Below are 18,608 nucleotides of genomic sequence, written 5' to 3'. Positions count from 1 at the left end.
ATATACACCACTCCCATTTCAACACAGGTACAACCACACCTCCGGTGTGTCTGCTCCCTCACGGGGTCCGCAGGGCCGACGGCTCCCCTCGGGGCGCGGCCTCTCAGGGCGCGGAGCCCGCGCTCCCCTCAGGACGCGGCCCCTCAGGACGCGGAGCCCGCGCTCCCCTCAGGGCGCGGCCCCTCAGGGCGCGGAGCCCGCGCTCCCCTCAGGGCGCGGCCCCTCAGGGAGCGGCCCCTCAGGGCGCGGTGCCCGCGCTCCCCTCAGCGAGCGGCCCCTCAGGGCGCGGGGCCCGCGCTCCCCTCAGGGAGCGGCCCCTCTGGCGGACCCCGCCCGGCCGCCCCGTCCCGCGCTGCCCGCGCGGCGCTTCCTTCCGGGCGGCAGCCCCGCCCGGCGGGCAGCGATGGAGCGCGGCGCGGCGGAGCCGCTGCCCCTCAGCCGCCTGGCCGGGCCGCTGCTCCGCAGGCTCAGCGAGCTGCTGGACCGCGCGGCGCCCGGCAAGGGCTGGCGGGAGCTGGCGCGGCGAGCGGGGAGCCGCGGCACGGTGCGGCTGAGGTGAGCGCGGGAAGCGGCGGGGCGGGCAGCGGCGGCACCGCGCGGGCCAGCGGTGGATGCTTATCTTTACCGCTCTCTAATCCCGTAAAACACTGAAAGTCCACTTGATAAGTGAAGGTATCATCACATACTGAAGGTGTCTTGCCCCCAGATTTGCGTGGCACTGAGATTTAATTAAAGAAACGTTGATAAATCTTTAGTGGGAATACGTAGCCTTGTATTCGCTTTAGTTAGCTGTCGTTATTGCCTTCTTTGTGTTGATTGAATCCGCTGTGATTGAAAGTGCGTGATGACAGCACCAAAGTTGTAACTACAGTTCAGATGGAGTTAACTAAACTGCACAGTCGGCCTGTTAGCCTGGGCTCCAGCAGTCAGTTGTTTACAGCAACTTAAAAATCAGTCTTCCTGTACTTTGAAGTTAAGAGTCTGACTCACTCTCTACGGCTTCTGAATTAGGCTCATGGAAATGAAAGGTGCTGTACTTTTTCTGCTGAGACTTTACAAGTGAAAAATAGAAGGTTTCTTAATACATTTGCTGAGAATTTTGAGGTACACACATCTGTTGTACCATCCAGCTCACTAATACCAGTTTCTGTCTATGGGGGTGTCACTGAATAACCTCTGAACTTCTGAAAGTTGAAGGAAATGCTGCAAACATGTCCAAATCAGCTAGGAATTTCCCATCTCTATTTTCAAAAAATCTTTTTATTTATCTACAAGTGATTGTTAACCCAGGTTCTTTCTGAGCAAAAGGTATTAAGAAGGTCTGTGATGTGTCTTTCTCACATTATTCTGTAGCCCTCTGGATTTGGAGCAGTGTTCCCTGCAGGTGCTGGAGCCAGAAGGCAGTCCCAGCTGGAGTCTCCTGAAGCTGCTGGGGGATCGAGGCTGCACTGTGGTGGAGCTGGCAGAGTCCTTGAAGGCCCTGGAGCACACAGAGGCTCTCCGATGTCTCAGCCATTCAGGTCAGTTCTGGGCTGTGCTTTCACTGCAGCCCTGGATTTTAGACTGGAAACGCTCAAGGTTGCATTCTACAGTAACTAAAAACATCTTTAGTGCTTGAATTCTGGTACTCGGGATCCAGATGATTACCAAGATAATTGGCTCATCTAATTCTGAGGTTAAAAGTAAGCCAAGCCTTCATGCAGTGTTATTGCAGACTTGGATTTGGCTGCATGGGTGTGCTGGGTGTTGTCATTCTGTCTGCTGACTGGGCTTTGGTGTCAGCCTGTGCCTTCAGGAGGTGCTTATGAACCTGAGATGGACAGGCAGGTAGTGCTGCCAGCACTTGGGTCTGGAGGTGTCACTAAATTACCCCAAGTGAAGGGAAAGGATCCAGTTAGGGCAGTTCTGGTATGTGCTGGATTCGGTCGAGCTTGCTAGCTGGACAAATAAACTAACTTAGGATAGAACTAGATTATTTTCTGCTAACACATGGGCTTGATGATCCGTGTGGATCCCTTGCATTTCAGCATATTCTGTGATTCAGTGTGGTTGTTCACAAAGTCTGGGAAGTGGGGCAGCACAAAGACATACGCAAGCAGGGCCATGTAGATCAAGTGCTACTTGCTGACCAGAGCCCTCTCTTAGGTCCTTCTTCTTCAGGATGGGGTGAAATTCAACCCCCTGAGAAATGAAAAAAGCTTTTCTTTGAATGGGAAGTGGAAATGAGACCTGCAGGCTCCTTGCCATTCTGATGGCTGTCCTGTTCTTTGGACAATGTGTGAAAAGAAGCCATGGGCTGAGAACCATCATTAGGACAGTCTTGGGATTTTTCAAGCTTATTGTAGCAATGCTTTTCATTCTTCCATCAATGAAAGTATTTCCTAGTGTGTCAGCTAAGGATCTAACAATTGAATTATAGGTAAGAATATGAATACTGAATTTGCATGTATTTCTTCATAATTTTCCTATGTGTTAATTCTGTCTTAAAGATATGAAGATTGTTGTACAGCCAGACTCCCAAGCCGTGCTCTCTGGTCAGGTTGTCAAGTTGTGCTGCTGGGCAGCAGGACACCCATTTGTGCACTACCAGTGGTTCAAGCAGGAAAAAGAGGTAAGAGTTCATAAGAGAATGCAGGGTTTTTAAGTAGTGAAAATAACACATGATGATTTTGGATCGTCCTTTTTTTAAGACTCTTATTCACAATGAGAGAAGATTGCTGTTATACTCATAAAACCAAAAGTTTAAGAAATGCTGGACAATGATCCTATGAACGTGCTAAAACAAAGCGCTGATTCCTTATATTCACACCACTTCATTCCTGAGGGCTGTGAATGTGGAATGGGGCAGAAAGGAACCTGTAAATTCAGTTGTCTCAGCCTACCAGTAAATTTCGAGTAAGTGAAGGAGTTCAGGATGGTGTTATGGACTTGGAAATAAATATTATAATGCTTCATCCTAGTTTAGATTAAACCAATTGAAATTGAAGTATTTTTACTTCATCTGTGATGCAGGTTCCCCATGGTAATTCTCCAGAACTGGTTTTGAGTCCAGTGAGTGTAAAGGATTCTGGCTTTTACATCTGCCGAGTGAACAGTGAATCTTCTTTCATGTTCAGTCGGTGGGCACGCCTTGAAGTTTGTGACCTTCAGGATATGCCTCATGGTGAGTGGCAAAAATGCCTTCTGAAAGTGCCTTCCTGCTTCCTCAAGACACTTGGGTCCCTGTTGCTGTGCTGAAGTTGTCTCACACTTCCTTTTCTTGTTACTTATTTTCATTTTTAAGGGCGCTTAATGGGTTTGCCTGAAAACAAGTTGTGCATTTGTAATCAGCCTCAGCCACAAAACCTGACAGTGGGGGATGCTTTGGTACTAGAATGTGGCGCTGTTGGAAACCCAATTCCTAATTACCAATGGTTCAGAAATGGATTTCCTTTGGCAAATGGGAGCAAAAATGTCTACACAGTAAGTTACTGCGATGGGCCACACTTGGGAGCCAATGTTAAGCACCTTAAGCTTACCACAGAAAGTTCCCTTGAAGAAAATAATTTCTCCAGAACCTTGATAATTTCTGATGAAGTGCTGCTTTTAGTTTTTTTACTTTTTCTTGCCTATGGGGCTTAGGTGCAAGGCTTAAATACTTGATGCAGGTATTTTCTGGAGGTCTGTTGGGATGATTGTAATGATGCTTGCATAGGTAACTTACGTGGATGTGGGACATCAGGGAACGTATTGGTGTCATGTATTCAATGACCGGGAGAGCGAAGACAGCAAGAAAGTAGAAGTCATTATAGGTAAGGAGTTATTTCTTCTGTTTCATACAGGTCAGCTCCTTTGTCCATTTCTCCCACATCACTAAAATTTATTTTTGAAGCTTACAGTATTAAGCCAAGCACATGCCTTCTATATTTTCAGTTTATCCATTTGTTAAAACACCTGTGCTTGCATCCAGCAAACGGAATTTTAGAGCTTTGGGTTTTTGTGGTAACCAGCACAGAAGTGCTATCCCTTTTTGGCCTTTCCAGCATGTATGTCTTGTTAGCAGATTGGAAGCTGATTTATGCTTTATCACAATTACAAACCACTTTAACCCCTGCTGGAGACATGAACTCTGTTACATGGAGTCCTTCAGCAATCAGGAGAGGTGAGATTGTTCAAGTAGAGTGAATGAACATGTTTAAGTGCATGTGTATTTGAAGTGAGTTGTAGAGCAGATCTGTTTATATAGCTTCTATATCTGTCGATACTATTGTGTAATTTCCTAACTAAGAAACACCCTAGTTTAGTACTGCTGAGTTTCAGGAATCGTTACTGTGCAGTGTTATGGCCAATACAGATTTACAGTGCTGTAAAGTGAGCCAGATTGCAGAGCAGCTTGACAGTGCCCTTTGTCTTCCACCTTGTGTGCTAACTCTCATAACTGAGAGCTTGTCTTCCAATTTTTTCCCCTCCTTAAAACGCAAGGAAGGAAAGCTATGGCAGTGGAGTGCACAGAAGGTAATGTAAACCTCTAGTTGTGAATCAGTTTTTAAAATCAGTGATGGGAATGACAAGTTGTTGAGTGTGTTGCTGAAAGGCGTGTGGGTGAAGAGCTTTGATTTAAAACACTGATGGATGATGCAACAGTCCTTTTGCATGTGCTTCTCTCTTCTTTGCCTGGACACCATGATCTAGATCACACAGGAGAAAAACCAGGCTACTTTCTTCTTTTGTGGTATTCAAATGAATATAAAGATCTGGAGATTTCTTTGGTGGGGCTCAGGAGGCAACATCCTAGCAAGAAAATCTGGAGATGTTCAGGAACCTGAGAGTTCTTAGACAGCTGGCTAGAGCTAGTTTCAATGTCAACTCCATGTCTGCAGAAGTGTTTCTAGCAGCTTCCTTAGGATGATTTCTGTTCTCCTTTGCATCGTTGCAACAGGGAGGAAGAAGTGTGTTGTGCCCTTTAATGTTGGTACCATCCCTCGACTACTGAGAATCTCAGAGTCTGCAATATTCACAGCACAGGGGATTTGGTACAATGGTGTGAGGCTGCTCTGAGAGAGCACTGGTGCTTCAGAGATGTTCCCTTTTCTTTTCCAGTGTTCTCAGAATAAAGAGGTGAAACCCCTGGTAGCTTAGAATGTTTAAAAATGGTGTCTGAAGTCTTTCTGAATAGACATGGCTTCCCAAAATCAGATTTTTTGCTCAGGATGTTACTTTTTCAGCAGCCCTTCAAATTTCTGTTCTCCAGTGGGACGATTCTGATACCTTATTCCTTTTTCCTTCAACCTCCTTGCATGCCTGTGGGATCATAACTGTCCCCTGCTTTGTTTTTACATTACTGTACTGCAATGCTGTGTCTAGTACAGCTTAATGATTGCTATAGGATTTTCTCTTCTCTTCTCTTGTCTTCTCTTCTCTGGTTGGAATAAGCACAAAAGGTTCGATTTGCAGAAATGCAAAGCCAAAGTATTTTAGAAAGGCAGTTTGTTTTCTGTGTTCAGCTTTGTTTAATAATGGCATGGCAGTTACATTTTTACTAATAAAATGGGGGTTCTTCTTCTTGTTTAAACTATTATTTTATTGGTGTTTTCCTTCACAGAAGATTTAAGTGATCTTCAGGAATCAGGCAAGTCATAAGTTTTGAAAAACTTTAATTTTGCATCTTCATTTTATGTTACAAGTCACTGGTGTTACAAGTCACTGAAGGCTTGCTGGGTGCAATATAAACTTTACAGTATTTGGATGTATCTGTAACTGAGAATTGAATAGCAGCTGGTATCATCTTAAGAGCATTACAGCTTTCTAGTTCCAAGAGATTAAACTTAAAGCATATAGAAAATCATAGGGGTGCTGTTTGTAAAATCACCCAAGGCTGCACACCTATTTACACAGATACAAAGGGAATTATCTTTCTTGTCTGTGGTTTCTTGGGACTCTCAGTTTTAGCACATTGCTGCTTTCTCAGATAACTAATGTGAAAAAGATGTGAGGTGTCTGCCTATACCCGTGGTATGTTGAATGGCATATTTCTTACAGTCATGTTGGAGTCAGCCAATGTGATTTGAAGCCTGTTGGGTGTTTATTGTAGAAGTGTAGATCCATAGTGTTGCTCCAGAGGGGATTATCCCTGATACACTTTTCCCAAAATCTCAATTCCCAAAGATAGTTTCCTGGGTTAGATATCAAATACATTTATGTTTGCCCAACCTCAGTTTCAGTCACGGAAGGGCTTCTCTGTCATACTGTGTCATGTAGCAGATGTACCACTTTGGAACACTGCTTACTGTTTCTCTTGGCACAGCATTGGCTCTGCCACCCCTCTGTGAAGTACAAAATAAAAGAATTTTCACATCCAGATGAATCCCTGTTAAGCATCCTCCATCTTGCATGTCTGCATTTTGTTTGGAGAGGATGAACTGTTCAGATTCACTGAAAGTGCCAGTGTGCAGGTTGTGAAATTCAGCATCTATTCTTTCTTAATCTATAGAACTAGCTATTCACATCCTGACAGGTGTTTGCTGGAAGAGGATGAAGGAAATCAGCTAAACAAAAACAACAGTGTCATCAAAACACCCCTAAACTCCACCAAATCAAAAAGAGGAGTTTTTCTTGCATTAAACTAGCAAAATGTTAGACAAAGCAGTGCCACTAGACCATGGCTGCGGGGAAGATGCAGTTTATTTCCTGTAGTCATTGACACACTGCTCTTTTCTTCTATTTCACACAGACCCACGAGAAGAACCAAGTCACAGACCTGTGGGTAGGTAGTTTTGTACTGAAATGACTGTATGTATTTGACATCTAGGAAGCAGATTTTTCTGCTTCTGAGTATTGCTACTACTGACACTGCCAGTGCAAGACCTATGGGGCAAATAGAGAGCTCTAGAGGGAGACCTGTGGGCATTTGTGTAGTCCTTTTAGAATGCTTGCTTGCCCTTTCCAGAGTAAACTCTACTGAGGACACCAGTATTTTTAGTGACCCTGTGAGGCATCTGCAGCTTCTCATCTGTTTCAGTTTACTGCTTCAGATTCCTGTGGCCAGGCCTTAGCCAGTGTGTTACTCCATTCCTTTGAATGCTTGGAGGCAGTGCTATTGGGAAGATGTGATAGAGAGGATTGCTATCCTGGCTGCTGAGGAAATGCTGTCCTTGCAGGCTCAGCTCTCTCTGTTCTGTCATGTGGATGCTTTGATGCTGAGCTGAAGCTCATAAAGAGATGGGTAACACGTGATAGGAATAGTTGCTAGGTTTTTAAATCACATTCTTAAATTTGCACTGTAGACTTGAGTGGCAGGCATGTTGTCCTGTTGATGCTAAACCAGGTGGAAAGGCTGCTGGCCTCTGTCAGAGTTTCATGGCTCTTTCAGGTTCATCAGTGTGAGGGGGAGTGTAAGTGCTCCCCTCTCACGGGTAAGTTTTTTCTTCAGGCTGGAAAGACAGGTGAGCTGTGTTGTTGATGTGGGATGACTTGTAAAATCACATAAAATATTGTGCCTGAATGAGATTGGATACTTTTTCCACTTTGGAAAACCTTAACTTTAAAGGTGTTGAATTCATGGAATATATAAATGTGGTATGTTTTTTTTTTCCTCTCTGTGTCTTGGCAGCCACAGACAAGGTGGCTCTGTTAATAGGAAACATGAGCTACTGGAATCATCCCCAGCTCAAGGCTCCAATGGTAGATGTCTATGAATTGACCAATTTGTTAAGGCAGCTGGATTTCAAAGTTGTTTCTTTGCTGGATCTTACTGAGTCTGAGATGCGAAATGCAGTGGATGAATTTTTACTTCTCCTGGACAAAGGAGTTTATGGTAAGGACACATAAAATCCCTTCTGAAGTAGGTCAGTGTTGTGTGTATCAAGTAGCAAACATCTGGTATTTGCCTCTGCTAAACAAACTTCAGGGTAACTATGATGTATGTAGAACGGGAAGAATAAGTTAAAAGCACCCACCAGCATATCCTCTGACTTTGGTTAAAATGCTATTGTTCCTTTACTTTTAGAACAGGTCAAATGTTTGACCTTCATTCTTTAACCACACCTAAAAGTGCAGTGCAGGCTTTTATTCTGTTTGGTAGTATTGGTAGTACCTTGATTGCCTAGATTTGATTCTGGAGGACAAAGCACAAAACAGAAGTGGGGGAGAGCATGATGGAATTGATGCATGGAGCAAAAGCCTGGCATGGAAAAGGCCCAGAGTGTTTGGAGTGTAAGAAAAGTTCTTAAGTTTTCCGCTGACTGCCACTATTTTGCCATTTTTCTAAGATTGTATTTGCTAAGATGGTATAAAAAACTCCAGAAATTATTTAGGACAGAGACTAAAAAGTGTTCCCAGGCCCCTATTTAATAGATTGCAGAATTCCTGTAGTAAAAGTCCATTTGAGAAAACATGATTTGATCCTTTTTGGAACACAAGGTCAGCTTATTTCTTGGCATGACTTTTTTTGTGAGTGTGTTACCTGATGCTCTGTCTGGGCAGAACTGCCTGCTCTGACATTTGGGCATTTATATCTGAGCCAAAACCTGCCTGACACGAAGCCTTGGTCTGGCAGGAACATGAGGCATTTGAGAGCAGTTTGCTTTTATTATTCCCTGGGAAATAGATGGGCTTATCTGTCTGGGTGAGCTTTGAGATTTTTGCACCTTCTCAGTTTTTCTCAGTAATTGTGGACATGAATGTAGCAAATAAAGTACTGAAAGGCTTTAATGAATTTCTCAGCAGCACATGTGAAAGCTCTTACATGGCATATTTTTGCAGTTGTACTTTTCCAGCCAGTTGATACAAAAGGTAAGCAGAACACTTCTTCAGTGGTGTTTGGCAATAACTACTTCAGTTTAAATGATCACTTTATTCTTTCTGCATAGTGGCTATTAATGGCTTAAAGCCTATAAAGGATGCTGTCAGTGCACAAATAGGTAATGATTTATTGCCTTTTCTAGTGGGCATAGCTTCAAATAGAAGAGGCATAGTGACTACTGCTGTTTAGCCCCTGCTACATATAAACCTGATGCCTAGTAGGTTGTGTAATTCTGGCTTACTGCCAGGAAAGTGGTATTTCAGATGCTGATCCTTAAGGGCAGGAGTAGTAAACAAAGTGGTTATGATTGTCTCCTCTGCTGTCTTAGACTGTGCTGTTCTAAATGTAGGTTGCAATTAACATTGTATTCCACACAGGGTAAAAGCACAGACCCATGCGTTTGGAAGTCTAAAAATATTTAGGCTGCTTTCTTTTTAAATGAGAGGGACTGAGGGAGGGAGGGAGGCAGATATCACTTAAATGCTGACGCCTCTGAGGAACCCGAGCCTACTTAAAATTGTTGTGTGTGAGTCTCCGTTGAGGCCTTCCAAACATGTTTACTCCACTTACCCCAGGTATGTGCAGATTTATTTCTGATCTTGAGCTCAGCATATTAACTGTTGCAGGTACCTGGCACGTAGCACAGTCATCTGCCAAGGATAGAAAAGGAATGTAGTCAGTCAGTGAGTCAATTACTTACAGAATATATGCTCAGATACATAGAATCTCAAATATAACCCTGATTTAGGTCCAGATCCAAACTCTGGAAATCATATGAAGACTTTCCATTTAACTTAGGGCCTGACACAAGGTCATGCTGTCGCACTTCATACCATTTTTAGCTCTCTTGAAGCTCGCCAGGCAAAGGTAGCTCTCATGTTTTCATTTCTTGTAGCTGTGTGTAGTGAAAAGGTGAAAACATCTAGCATGCCCACCTCCACGAGCTAAATTAACAGTAGATCATCTTAGTATGTTAGGGTGAGGCTTATTTTGGGTTTTCTCTGAATGTGCCTGTGTTGTAGTGACTTAAAATTTTCAGCACATTTTAGTACGAATAAGAATGCCATATCTCAAATTAAGAATGCCATATCTCCATCCAGCATAAATTGTCAGATTTCTCTTGACTTTTATTCAGCTGAGAACTATATTCTAATTGCAGATCTGACCCACTGAGTGCTTTGACTAGGTAAATAAAAATTCTTTTCAAAGGATGGAATTTGCATCAAGGAAAAACAGCACTGGGAATAGGCAATAGGAAAATTCAGTTAAATCATACAACTTGATTGTTGTGCAATCTGGTAACTGCATTTTATGGCAGAAGAGATTATTGATTCTAAGATCATCTAATCTTCATGCAAATTTATAAGACTTTAATATTGGACATTTTTATTCATATAAGGAAAGTCTAAGTCCTAGCTTGCAGTTTCCTTTCTCAGGGTTGAGAAAAAACTTCTTTTAATTTCCTGATCAGGTTGGTTTATTTCTACAAAAATATTGCATGTTTTATTGAAGATTCTAAATCTTAAAATGTTGTAGACTGTTGTGTAGTGACACATGAGGGACATGATGGCAGGATAATAGTTTCTGGTTAGGTAAGCGTGCAAAGAGTTTGTATGTTTAGTAGACCCAGAAGAGTCATGAATCTGTAACTAGGAGATAGAGCTGCAATCAAGTGAACATGAGGTGTTGGTAGTTTGGTAATGGGGATGTGCTCTGGAGTCCTACCAAACTCTTCAGCATTTCTTTTCTGTCTATAAACTGCAGACCTACTGCTGCTCAGAGCTTTCTAACTGCACATGTGAAGAAGATATTTTACAGCTGGCACATTTCCTTGTTCCTATCTGTGAGTTGCACATCACCCATAAGAGACTCTCCCTGTTAGAGGTCATAGCTACTTAGAGCATTTTAAGAATGTGTAACTTGGTATGTTTATGCAAATATCTAACTGATTCTATTGCATGTGTGATTTTTGTGCTTCTTTTAATTTATTGTGTTAGTGTATTGTGGAGTTGATGTTAATGTGGCTTGGAGTGGCTTCAGTGAACTCCCTGGCCCAGAGTGAGTGCTATGCACGGCAGGTTTGACCTGCAGAAATGGACAGAAGTCTGTGATGCACTGCTCACTGTCACACCTGTTTTGAACCCAGGTTTGTTATACTATGCTGGCCATGGCTACGAAAACTATGGGAACAGTTTCATGGTTCCTGTTGATGCTCCGAATCCCTACCAGTCAGCAAACTGCCTGTGCGTGCAGAACATCCTGCGGCTGATGCAGGAGAAGCAGACGGGGCTCAACGTGTTCCTGTTGGATATGTGTCGCAAAAGGTACCTCCTGCATTCCTGAATTCACTGCACTGCAAGGTTCATGGTTCTGAGAATTCACAGCCTGCACCTGAGTGCTTTTAGCATCAGTAGGATTCACCCGCAGACTTCTGCCTGTGGCCTTGGATAGAGATGTGAACCTGGTGGTTAGACTTTGTCCCCACAGGTGCATACCTGCCTTCTGAACTCAATGACATTTCATTCTTTCTTGCTGTTGTTTTTTAAAAGTTATAGAAGTGAAATTGGGCATCTTAAAGAAGAAACGGGACCCTTTCCCCTGGGATCATTATCCATTCATTACAGGGAGGAAGGAGAATCCCTGTGATCAAAGGCATCTTAACTTAGCAGAAGGGCTCAAGTGAAGTGCTTATTTTAAAACTCTTGGGAGGCATGGATTTTGCTTCTATACTGAGGATGTTGTATCTTTATTTAGAGGTTAAAAACCGATTGATTTTTGGGATTTTTCTGCACAAAGTACTGTGTTCTTTCCATGTTGGAAAACTACTGTGATCAGTTAAACTTGTACTTGAAATCAGCTCTTCAGTCAGCACTTCTGGCAGTTGGTCTCTGAGGAATGTTTCATAGCACAAAATTGCTGGTGCTTTAGTATCTGTGGAGCCTCTAAACTTCTCTGCTAATGAAATGCCCATGACACATTCAGCTTTACAATCTGCTGTCCAACAGAAAATCCATCGACGTAAGCCTCGTACTAATAACACCATGTTTGGTGGGGAAAAGAAAAACTTTTTAAAAAAATGCCACTTTTGAAATAACCTAAAATGGGTGGATATCAGAATAGTGTTTTGCAGAGATTGCTGCCAAACTCTACTGGTTACTACAGCATGCCCTTCTCTGGGTAATGCATGGTGCCTCTGTCTTTACACTGCCCTCAGGCAGAGCGTTGATGGTGCTGACTTTTGTATTTGAGCAGTCAGGATTTATTCCAGACTGGCAGGAGTGAAACAAATTACTGGTTCTGAACTCTGCTCTTTTTTGTATTTTGAATTTGTTGCCATTATTAGTTCTCAAATTATTATTTTACTTTATTGTGTTTCCATTTATTACAGAAATGAGTATGATGACACAATTCTTATCTTGGATGCTCTGAAGGTTACAGCCAACATTGTTTTTGGATATGCAACGTAAGGAAGTTTATCTTCTTCTGTGCCACAGAAATGACTGAGATTGTATAGCTGATCTTTTTCAGAACTATGCTGTGGGCCAGTCACCTTGGTCACTTTTCAAGTGCAAAAACTGCTGAATGGAAGTAGTCAGGAGCTTTACTAAAGTCGTGTGTAATAAATTTAAGCTCCTCATATGAGCAGTTTGATGAGCAAGTCTAGTCTGTGATGTCATTATAAGAGAAACTTCCATCAGCTGCTTACAAGGGAACACAGGGAAAGAGCAGGTTGGCCTTGGACACAACCTGGTTTCAAATTGTGAGGTTTCTTTCCCCATTTGCAATATAAATGTTTTTCAGTGTTTTTTCCTTGTCTGATGCTGATCATCTCACAGGTGCCAAGGAGCAGAAGCTTTTGAAATTCAGCAGTTGGGGTTGGCCAATGGAATCTTCATGAAGTTCCTGAAGGACCGTTTGTTAGAAGACAAGAAGGTCACTGTTGTGCTTGATGAGGTTGCAGAAGGTGAACTCCAGCTTACTGCACTAACAGTCTCCTCAGTCTGCATTACAGAAAACAACTTTGCTTCCATGTCCTTCCTCTCATGGTGAATGTGTTATACTACTTAAATCTCTTTCTTACTGTCTTTTATTCAAATAGCAGGTGCTACTGGGCAGCATATTAACAACATTGCTGATGCTGAGCTTCTTTAATAGTGTTCCATTTTATACTTTCCTCTTCAGTGAACCTTATTTGTTCTGAGTATCTGCACGGAGCTTTGAATTGTCCATCCACAAAACTGCTCTTCTGTCCTGTGATGCCTGCTGCTTGTGGTAGTCCAGTCGTTTGCATTGTTCATTTGAACAATTAACATAATCCTCCTTGCCTCAGAGTGCTATAGCAATGATAATGATTTGTTCTCTAAGTGCAGTAAAAAGGGAAATGCACTGTGTTAATTTGCCTGGTTCAATGATTGTATTTTTGAGTTGATGGGAGAAGCACTAAAGTGAAAAGTATGGAGGGAAAGCATACTGCTTTTCTGCAAACACCTCCAAGCATAGAATAGTGTCAGACTGATGTGTGCAGGTGCATCAGCCCAGCTCTGCCCTGGGTTCAGCAGCCTGGAGCAGCTGCAGGTCACAGAGCTTTGTGTTCTGTTCAAGAGTGCAGGCAAAGATTGCCCTGTCAGGCAGCGTGACAAGCAGTGCTGTGAGCATTCCCAGGTGTTGTGTGTCGAGGAGTACACAGGTGCTGTGCACAGGAATGTTCCCATTAAGTGTTCCATGGAAACAGCCCCCATGGAAAAGGCTGCAGCCTGCTGGCACCGTGGTTCTTGCTGTGCCTTTGCCACAAGAGTGCAGTGCTGGCTCATGGTCAGTTTGGTGGCCCCCAGATCCCCCAGGTCCTTCCCTGCAGAGCTGCATCCCGGTGCAGCAGGCCCTCTGTGGACGTGTGCAAGGGATTGTGCCTGCCCGGGAGCAGAACTTGGTGTTCCCTGTTACTGGACTTCATTTCATTCCTCTCTGCCCAATTCCACAGCCTGTCCAGGACCCTCTAAAGAGCAGTGCAGTCCTGTGGGGTATCAGCCACTCCTCCTAGTTTTTAATCATCTGCAAACTTGCCAAGTTTAGCACTCTCCTGACATGTGAGCCATTAGTGATGCTGTTAAATAATCAATATTGGGCCCTTGTATCTAAACCTAAAATACTGCTCTTGCCCCCAATTCTTTAGAATAATCTTCTCCAATGGAATTGCTCACATTCTTGAAATCAGTCACTCTAATTAGGACCTTATTCAGTCAGAGCTGTAATGCTGCTTGGACTGGCTCTGAGGAACAGGGAAGGATGCTGGCCAGGCCACATGCAACCCCTCGGGGCTCTGCAGAGCTGCTTTGGCCTTCAAGGAAGGAAGAGGCAAGGAATACTTGAAAAACTGCAGCTCTTGATGGATGTGCTGGCTCTGGCATAACCACAGCAACCACACATTGCAGGAGGGTACTTAATTCAGTTGGAATTGCAGCAGCATTGATTTTGAAAGAACCTCTCTGCATCTCCTTTTTAGATATGGGCAAGTGTCCCCTTACCAAAGGCAAGCAAGCCCTGGAGATCCGCAGCAGCTTGTCAGAGAAAAGGGCATTAACTGATCCTGTTCAACAAAGCACATCTTCTGCAGAGTCCCTGGCACGGAACCTGCAGTGGGTCAAAGCTCATGGTACAGTACAGTCTGCTTTTAGATGATCCTGCTGCCATGGTGGGAGAGGGGAGAGCATGTACTATTGAATGGAAATGGAAGAAATTCAAGGTTATAGCTACATTTTCATTACTATGTTCAGTTGGAAGTTTTTGTGTTGGGGTTTACCCCTACATGAGATAGTAAAGAACAAGGTGACATGTAGAATTCATGTATATTCAGTATATTTAAGACCCTCAGACACTGGAGAGGAGACCTATGGGTTGTCTGCCTTCTGGGACAGTCTCCCAGTACTGCGTGTCTAGCAGTGACATTTGTAAGGTGTCATTGATCTCATTCTCAAGTCATCAACTGAAATAGCCAAGTGAACTGTATGGCAAATGTGCATAATGAAAAGAAGTTTTCAATGCAGACAACTAAGAAAAATAAAATAAAATAAGACTGAGATGAGTTTCAGGCTTGCCAGCTTTTTAAGAAGGGCAGTGGGGTTTGAGACCTTTTTATCTTTTTCACCTAAACTTGTTGGAGTACATCTTCAAATTTCGTTGATAATTGGGGCAGAGGATCAGGGATGGCATTTTTAAGACCACTCGTCATATAGGAAGGCTCAGAGATGCAGATGTTTATTTGTGATGTCAAACACTTAATTCCTGTTTGTTAAATGATGGAAAAAGAAAAATGCATATGCTAAGTTTATATTTAGACTGTAACAATGTGTTATTTATTGGCAGAGCTTCCAGAAAGTATGTCCCTTGAATTCCAGTGTGGTGTTGAGATTCAGTTGGGGTTTGCAGCCGAGTTCTCCAATGTCATGATAATCTATACACGGATAGTTAAGAAGCCCCCTGAAATCACAGCTTGCAGAGCCCATATCACAGACTTCCCACTCGTAAGTGCTTCCTGCTGCTGACTCATGATCTTACTCCACTGAAGTTGAAAATTTTCTGCTCCACCCATATCATGCTACATCTTGTATAATAAAATAGGTGTAAAGTGCTGCAACTTCCCAAACTGAAAGAAATACTATTTTATGATCTACAAATTCTGTATCGTCGATTAAGTTCTTTTTTTTTTCTTGCAACAGGACTTGGATGTAGATCCTAAAGAGACCAATAAAGGAACCCCTGAAGAAACTGGAAGCTATTTAGTATCAAAGGACCTTCCCAAACACTGCCTCTACACCAGGCTGAGTGCACTGCAAAAACTGAGGGTTAGTATATATTATTCATTACAAGTTTGTCCAGACATTGACATTATTTATGTTGCTTTGCAGTTCTGTTGAGGCAGCTGTGCATTGTTAGTGTAGTAAGTTCTGTGGAGGGAAAGAATGGATAATAACACAGTTCAATGACTTTAATTTCAGCTGAAAAGTAAAAGGCAGGGAATCGATGCATATGCAGTCCTGAAACAAGCGTGCAAGGCCCTTTGTATTTTCCAGGCCCATGCTGAGCTTGGCCAAGATGGTTATTTCTGTGCAGATCACCTCTTGCATGCTCTGAGAATTTTCTTATGCTTTTTAGGAAGAACATGACCTGGAGCAGAGCTGCCTCTTACAAAGTCATTAGTAGGAGATGAAAGTGTTGTGTATCATCAGCCTGTGTTCCTGGGCACACAGTTTTTGAAAGGTTCTCACCTCAGCAGAATGGGGCACTGCTAAGTGTCTCTGTATCTTTGTGTCATGAATATCTGTGCCAGACACAGTCTGGCATCTCTTCTTCAGTGCTTTTGGCAGCTGAGGTAACACTAGTGCTTCTAGAAATACAGAATGTTCAGTGAAGGAGCAGTGACCAAAAGAGGGCCTCAGGAAACAAGGGCTGCCCATTGTGTGTCTCTAGCTCCTAAGAAGGTCACTCTGCTTCTCCAGGAGACCAGAGCCTCTCTAAGGGTTTCCTGTAGTGTTTATTTGGAGAGGAAGTATAACCTTTTCTCTCCCCCTCTTTCCGCTTTTACAGGAACATTTAATCTTCACTGTTTGCTTGAACTATGAGTATTCAGGAATAGAAGATACAATGGATGAAAGAAAGGAAATTAATGTTGGGAAGCCCCTTATTGCTAAATTAGGCCTTCACCATGGATTCAAAACCAGGAACTGTCCCCAGACCTGTTGCATGCCTTGTTATCCTTTTCATAATCGAGTAGAATTGAGTCCAGAGGCATCTGAATACTGCATCCCTAGTCACTGCCAGCCCAGTTCCTGTCCAGGTGTTTACCATCCAAACTGTGCTTGCTCAACCAGCATCACACAACCAGAGGCATGTTCCTGCAGTGGAACTTCCAGGATACTGGCTTCAAGACATGAAGTACAGCATTATTCACCCACTGTGGAAAAGAGTAATGTACCAGTAGAGACCACTGATGATACCGTTGAACTGGAATTCTTCCTCTCTGACAGCCTTAGCTTCTCTGAACAGCAATAGCTGGGATGTGTTTGGAATAGACCAGAGTGGCATCCTTGAACAGAGGGGACTCCACACTGCCTCTCCATCTTCTCAAGTTTGGAGACTTCTGGACAAGGCCCTGGAGAGTCTAGAGTAGGTTCTGGGAATGAGGTTGTGATGAAAATTTTTCATATCCTAACAGACAAAACTGGACCAATAGATTTAGCAATGAAAAATGAATTATTTTTATTTTTTTCACCTACTATGTTGTTTGATACAGGGAAAAATCTGAACTGCTCAGAGTTTCCTATTCCATTCCTTGGCCATTGTGTGTTAGGATTGGTCACTGATGTTCCAGTGCTTTGGATGTAGCCAACAAGCAGCTCTGACTGCATTCTCCTCTCTGACTGTCAGATGTCCAGTGTGTGACAGCATCTGAGATGGGTAAGATCTGTGCAAGGAACCCAGAGCCTGGAGAGCCAGCAAACTGACATCGCTTTTGATCATCAGAGATCATCAGATCTCAGCTCTGATCATCAGAGGGAGCAAAGGCATGGAATCATACTGTGGTGGATTGTTTTTATTATGTTTTTTATTCTTTTACATAACATAACACTCTTTAAGATTTTCGCTGATCTGGTATCTAGTTTTTCATGTTCTGGAAGAACACTAACTGGAAAGATGAGAGCAAGTGCCTCCTCATAGCAAGCAAGTTATTGCATGGTCAGTCTCACAGACATGCTGAGGGCTAAAACAAGCATCACAAGAGAAGTGATCTTTTGTTAGGTCTTTGAAAGTCTTGAGGCTTTGAAAATGTGAAAATATTGGGGTGTGAGGAAACTAAAATCAAAGGGCATTTTCAGACAGGGGTAGTAGCCTCTTCTGCAGTGGTAATATTGAGAAGAAGAATTGTTTTAATTAAGATGCCCGTCATAAAAACAAAATAAGTGAATGTTATTGAAGCAGACAAGCCAGTTTCAATCTCCAGTGGAGAGTGCTGCAGTCTGGTGGCCTGGCAATATGCAGGATGGGCACTGAGGGATGTCCTGGTGTGGCCATAAAACTTTTGAGATGGGAATGTTAATGCATCTTTAACTAGATCTGGTGGTCTTCAGGTTGCTCTGTGCTGAAAGGTGGATATAGGTACATGGATGTAGCTATTTCCAGGATGATACCCATACTTGAAGCAATCTGTACGTAAGCTTGAATTTCTGTTTTCCTTCTACAGGGTGTTAAATGGTGCCATACCTATTAATGAGATGTACCTGCATTAACTGTTCTGTGCAGTTAACTTCTAAATCATAGCTATAGCTTGAGACATGGTCTAGGAGCTATTACTAATACTAATACTTAGTTAATACTTTGTCAGTTTCCTAATTTGTATAAAAGCTTATTATTTTTTCTTACTGTGTAATAAATCGTTGTCTACAAAATTACGTATTATGTGCATATGTAGTTGCTACATTCTTCTATGCCTTCCAGCCTTAAAAAGCCCAAAACTTTATTGAAATAAAGCATGTAGTGAAAGAATTTCCTTAACAGAAAAGAAGGGGAAATCTGAATCATGAGATTCAGCTCAAGATAAACAGATCTGGGCCTGGCTTGATACCCTTGCTTCTCGAAGCACAACCCTTGCCTCTTGAGACGTGCAAAGGTGGTGGATCTTTAATAGGTACCCTTGGACATATTTATATATGCATGCTTGTACTTCTCTGTGTATGAATTGATTTAAATCCCCTATGGGAGGTATAGTATGGATATTGCCATCTTAGATCCAGAATTAAATTCCTGCTGTGCTTATGGGAATTGAATCGTTTCACAA

The 18,608-nt window shown here is 42.9% G+C and overlaps 1 protein-coding gene across 1 annotated transcript; it reads left to right on the top strand.

Annotated features, from left to right (window-relative positions):
- The first annotated feature begins 403 nt into the window (after positions 1–403).
- LOC106863885 (mucosa-associated lymphoid tissue lymphoma translocation protein 1) lies at positions 404–18,222 on the top strand. The gene is made up of 17 exons (XM_014893458.2): positions 404–555; positions 1,354–1,520; positions 2,490–2,611; positions 3,013–3,163; positions 3,284–3,462; positions 3,695–3,791; positions 4,462–4,494; positions 5,582–5,608; positions 6,710–6,742; positions 7,589–7,792; positions 10,926–11,103; positions 12,168–12,242; positions 12,616–12,743; positions 14,280–14,429; positions 15,140–15,297; positions 15,493–15,618; positions 16,361–18,222. The coding sequence occupies exons 1-17, from the start codon at positions 404–406 to the stop codon at positions 16,823–16,825; spliced, it is 2,445 nt and encodes an 814-aa protein (XP_014748944.2). The 3' UTR covers positions 16,826–18,222.
- Positions 18,223–18,608: the final 386 nt, after the last annotated feature.

The sequence above is a fragment of the Sturnus vulgaris genome, chromosome Z, assembly GCF_052056855.1.
Source record: "Sturnus vulgaris isolate bStuVul1 chromosome Z, bStuVul1.hap1, whole genome shotgun sequence".
NCBI lineage: Eukaryota > Metazoa > Chordata > Aves > Passeriformes > Sturnidae > Sturnus > Sturnus vulgaris.
The sequence above is the reverse complement of the archived record's forward strand: the minus strand, read 5'-3'. Positions and strand labels throughout refer to the sequence as shown.

Excerpts from the sequence above, each read along its gene's own strand:
- LOC106863885 (XM_014893458.2), top strand. The coding sequence starts at position 404 with ATGGAGCGCGGCGCGGCGGAGCCGCTGCCCCTCAGCCGCCTGGCCGGG. Across the intron at positions 2,612-3,012 it reads GGTTCAAGCAGGAAAAAGAG|GTTCCCCATGGTAATTCTCC; the intron begins GTAAGAGTTCAT and ends TCTGTGATGCAG. Across the intron at positions 7,793-10,925 it reads CCTGGACAAAGGAGTTTATG|GTTTGTTATACTATGCTGGC; the intron begins GTAAGGACACAT and ends TTTTGAACCCAG.